At 42.3% G+C, this 4,400-nt stretch overlaps 1 protein-coding gene across 2 annotated transcripts; it reads left to right on the forward strand.

Annotated features, from left to right (window-relative positions):
* Positions 1–677: 677 nt before the first annotated feature.
* LOC109412371 (uncharacterized) lies at positions 678–2,315 on the forward strand. 2 transcript variants are annotated; one of them, XM_029856730.2, is made up of 2 exons: positions 687–1,739; positions 1,987–2,131. In XM_029856730.2, exons 1-2 carry the CDS (start codon positions 1,025–1,027, stop codon positions 1,989–1,991), a joined length of 720 nt encoding a protein of 239 aa, XP_029712590.2. In that variant the 5' UTR covers positions 687–1,024; the 3' UTR covers positions 1,992–2,131. The 2 variants fall into 2 exon arrangements, with proteins under 2 accessions (XP_029712587.2, XP_029712590.2); XM_029856727.2 differs by having other exon boundaries at positions 678–2,315.
* Positions 2,316–4,400: the final 2,085 nt, after the last annotated feature.

The raw sequence follows: 4,400 nt of genomic DNA on the forward strand, positions 1-4,400 counted from the left end.
AAACCGAAAAAGCCGAAAATCAGTATAACACTCTCATATTAATTTTAATTGAAATCAACACTGACAGCCCAGTTCGGAAAGTAAAAATATGTGTATACATAAAGACATCGCTCACGCGGATATAATTACATGTTATACATTCTTTTCTCAAATAATTAATTCAATAATCTCAATCTTGTACAGTTACATCAGATTTTTTTTGAACTGGTCGGTTTTTGCTATTGCAACAGGATCAGAACTGACTAAGTTATAGCAAATAAAAAACGGCCCGCGCAAAACAAAAAGCGGGTGCATTTTATCTTTCCGCTCTTAAAGATAAAACGATCATTTCACTACCCACATCCAAAGAAGATGCTTCAACATACAAGCGACTTCATCGATCAAATCACGCGAGTCGTTGATGCGCACGAAATAGGCGAAAAAGGATGTGAAAACAACATGCGCACCCTCATTGAAAACCTCATGCACTATGGCCTATCAAACATCCCTCTTCTCATCTCATAACTTATCGCATCCGATCGCATCTCACCTTACCCACTATGGTCACAGCCTAATGGTGGAGATCAATTCCGCGGTGCGTCGCGGCCTCTGGAAATGACTAATGTCCCGCAGAAGCTGCTCTACGTCGCAGGCTATAATATAGGCAGAGTCAGCCAGTAGCACGCGGTTCGAGCGTCAAAAGAAAGAAAGAAAGCAAAAGACCGCACGCTGACCAGGTTGATCGTTGGAGTTGGAGGCGAGCTCGCGATCGTTCGTTTGCTCGCGCGCGCCTGTGCGAGAGACAGAGAGCAGCGAGGAAGAATGTGATCGTCGATTTCCATAGCATACGGCCAAAGAAACAGCAAAACGGCATCTTTTCAATTTTCTGTTTTTATACTTTTCTTCTTGCCTGACGTCGTCAATGAACTTGGCGTAAATAAAATATCTCCCGGTGGCCAGTCGCTTGTTGAACTTGAACCAGAAAGCAACGTACCGGTGGATAGCTATTGAATTGAACGGACAAAATTCGGGATCGATCGCGAGCATGTTGAGGACATTAGTACTGTTGTTACTGAGTTCGGCCGTGTGGGCAGGGCCAGTTATCCCTGGGGATCGAAGGTTGAACAGGAGTGAGGACAATGCCATGGAGAATAGTAGTGTTTCTGAGACGGCAACCGCGGTAACGGAAGCAGTAGTACTGAATGAGGTATCGGAGTCTTCGAGCACGGCAGCAAATCCGGAGCCTTCTTCAACTGAAGCGAAGCCTAGTTCTACTGCTGCACCCACAACTTCTGCGCCTCTTTTGCCAACCAATAAACCCCGTAAGACCATCACATTCGATCAACGACAGGAAGGGAAGTTCAACATTCGGGCTGATTTGGAGAATTTCGTGATTGTGGTCGTACCGTCTTCTCCGTCTGCTGGGGTGTCATTGTTGGACCTCTTAAATCGTGCTGGACACAAGAATCATCAAAAGAAGAAGTCGGGTCATCGTAAGAATACTAAAAATCACTCCTCGCAGAAGAAGTCATCCCACGTAACTCCAGAAGTGGTAGTGCTGGACGAGTCTCAGACACATGCTAGGGTGGCCAACGAAGAGTTCATCGAAGGTCGTACCCCTTACAGAGTGGATATTTCTAGCTCTGCCCGCAGTAACAATTTCAATCAACCTTCGCCGATCTACCGCGTCTACCGACCCAACAGTTTCCACGCTGAGCAACCAACCTCGTCTAACTTGGTCCATTTCCCAGAGTCAGCAGGTAATTCTTATCCTAATACCGTAAGAGCATCCAAGTCGTTGCTCGCTCCAGCTACGTACGACGATGAAATTAGAACTAATACCGTATACGCTATACTAACCAATAACAACAATTATGGTGATGGTGGTATCCAACATATTGAGGATGATGGAACTGGTGGTGAAACACATGGTGATGATGATGAGGATAATTACCTGACGATGGAGCAACGGACTTATCTAGACTTACCTGCTTCTTCATTCGATAGCCTAGAATATCCGCGGTCGGACGTCGACATGATGAAACTGCAACTGCAAGAGGACAACGAACGGGATGGAGGCGCAGGTGAAGGCGAATGGGAACTCAAGCTTCTTGGCGCTCAGGAGCAGTGTGGACCCGATCGCAAGCGTGACAGCTACGGCGTTTGTCAATTTGTAACGCCTTGAGGCGTATTGCCGTCCCTCTTGCACAACACCTAGCAATTAAGAACTATTTATTAGCCAGCCGCGATCAATCGCAATTAATTTATTGTCAAACACATTATAAGTGCCAAATAAAATAATTCAAGACTCGATTCTCAAAAAATCAATTAAACGATCATAACTACGCATTTATTTCATGCAAATACCAGCCCTTTGCTTTACCGGTTTATCTCTTCTGTACCATATTTGTCCTCCTCAAGTACCCCAGCGAGTGTGAAAAATTTAAGTCAATGCTCAATCGAATCCCCAATCCACCTAATGGGTCATTGTAAAACTGGACAAGAGGAAAGTGAGCGGTTCATGGATTCTGCCTTATGCAAACAGATGGGTGAATGCTTTCACTGCGCAGCTTTCGATCCCACATTGGAGGAGACATGTGATCTCCGTGAAAAGAAGCCGGTGATCGTCGCGTGGGGTAGGGCTGGAGGCAGTGAGCGATGGAAGCAGGAGAAATTGTGGAGACGTCCGGTGCTGTAGTATGGATCGCATGTAGTGCAAGCTTCTACCTACGTTTGTGCCGTTATACGATTCGACCTACATTTGGCGTTATCGCAGCAGTAGCAGAAGCTGGTAGTGTTTCGTGACTGTCTTATTTCCCGCGTCGCTCCAACTGGCTGTGATCGACACCGCGATGACGACGGACAAGAATGATGCCACTTTTTATTTCTCGGGAAATGCATGTATATATGGGTCACGTTGGCAATAACGGGGTAGTTGATTTGCTGTTTGAACGGCATGACATCGCTAATTAATAATTATAAAAAAACGGCTTTCGGTACCTGGCGCTTGGTTCAACACGCGCTGCTTCTCGTGACTTTTAGGTGGTGAAGGCAAAACTCCCATGAGTAGATGCTTTCCCTATTGTTCAGTTTCGCTTTAAAACTTTTTTCATCAATTACTATAATAATTAGCATCATCTGAAATAAACTAGAAATAGACTAATCATAATATTTACTCTTTATGTAGTCTAATTGTACCAGATATGGCTATAGTAGATACTATAGTTGAATGTTCAATCTTCTACCACAAACAAACAGATGTATCACTAGCGCAATTTTCATCGAACACGTTGTTAACGATAGTTCTGAATTCATTTGGTTGACAATCTCACATCCAGAGGCGCGTGTAACACTAAGTGCATGCTGTCCGCGTCTTTGCGTGAAACCGTACTCGTGTTAGTCACGAGTCAGGGTAATGTAAACTGAGCGATGGGTTTTCGAGAAAATGTTACGTCTGTTTATTGTAGGCTATAATAATCCCATTTAAAAAAACGTATATAGCACATTGCCCGGTATGTCCTAACTTTTCCTTTTTATCTGTTTTTGAAACACATGCGGATGCGGTTGTCAGGAATATTTTCACCCTTCAGCAGGAACTGAAGAAATCAATTGTCCACTTAGAATCCTGATCTCACTGATTAGAACCTGAGATCACCACCATCATTTTGACAGCAGTGTGAAAGTGTTATTTTTGTTCAGCTAGAAAAGGCATTTCTAACGAAATTCTAAGAATTTCACTTAACCATTTTCTAAGCGATTTATTAAGTAGGGTGGGGCGGGGCAAGATGGGTCACGGGGCAAGATGGGTCAGTGCCATTTTCGGGCGCATTACTCATGTTTCGATTATGTTAATAATTTTGTTAGATAACCAACATGAATATACAAAAGTTTGGAGCATTGATTGAAAAATTATTCACTCTCATTGGAAATAAAAAATTAAATGGTTTTTAGGCATTTTTCTTATGCGATACATTCCATATAATCTCCATATAAACGGCAGCGGGGCAAGGTGGGTCACCTTCAATTTTGAACGTATTTTTGGAGCATTCAAAAGTTATTCATTTTTTATTTCAAGACTATCTCATAAATGACTTCAATCAAGCGGAATGAACGATCAAAATTATAACATAAAATTACTTTGATTTTTTTAGTGAAAACATCGATTTTCAAGTCGCTTTAGGACCACTCAAATCGTAAAGTTTTTATATTCCAAATAAATTTATAAAATGTTTACTAGTAGCTCTTGTTTACTCAGTATCGATATGAAGCATATATGAATGCGGAACAAATCTTATATTTTGACGTTTTTCATTGTGAAAATGTGATTTACTTAAAAGGTGGCCCATCTTGCCCCGCACTTTTTTCGTGGCGCAAAATCGATCACTTTTTAAAACTGCTTGTTTAACATCATATTTTGTATT

Source organism: Aedes albopictus, chromosome 2 (assembly GCF_035046485.1).
Source record: "Aedes albopictus strain Foshan chromosome 2, AalbF5, whole genome shotgun sequence".
NCBI lineage: Eukaryota > Metazoa > Arthropoda > Insecta > Diptera > Culicidae > Aedes > Aedes albopictus.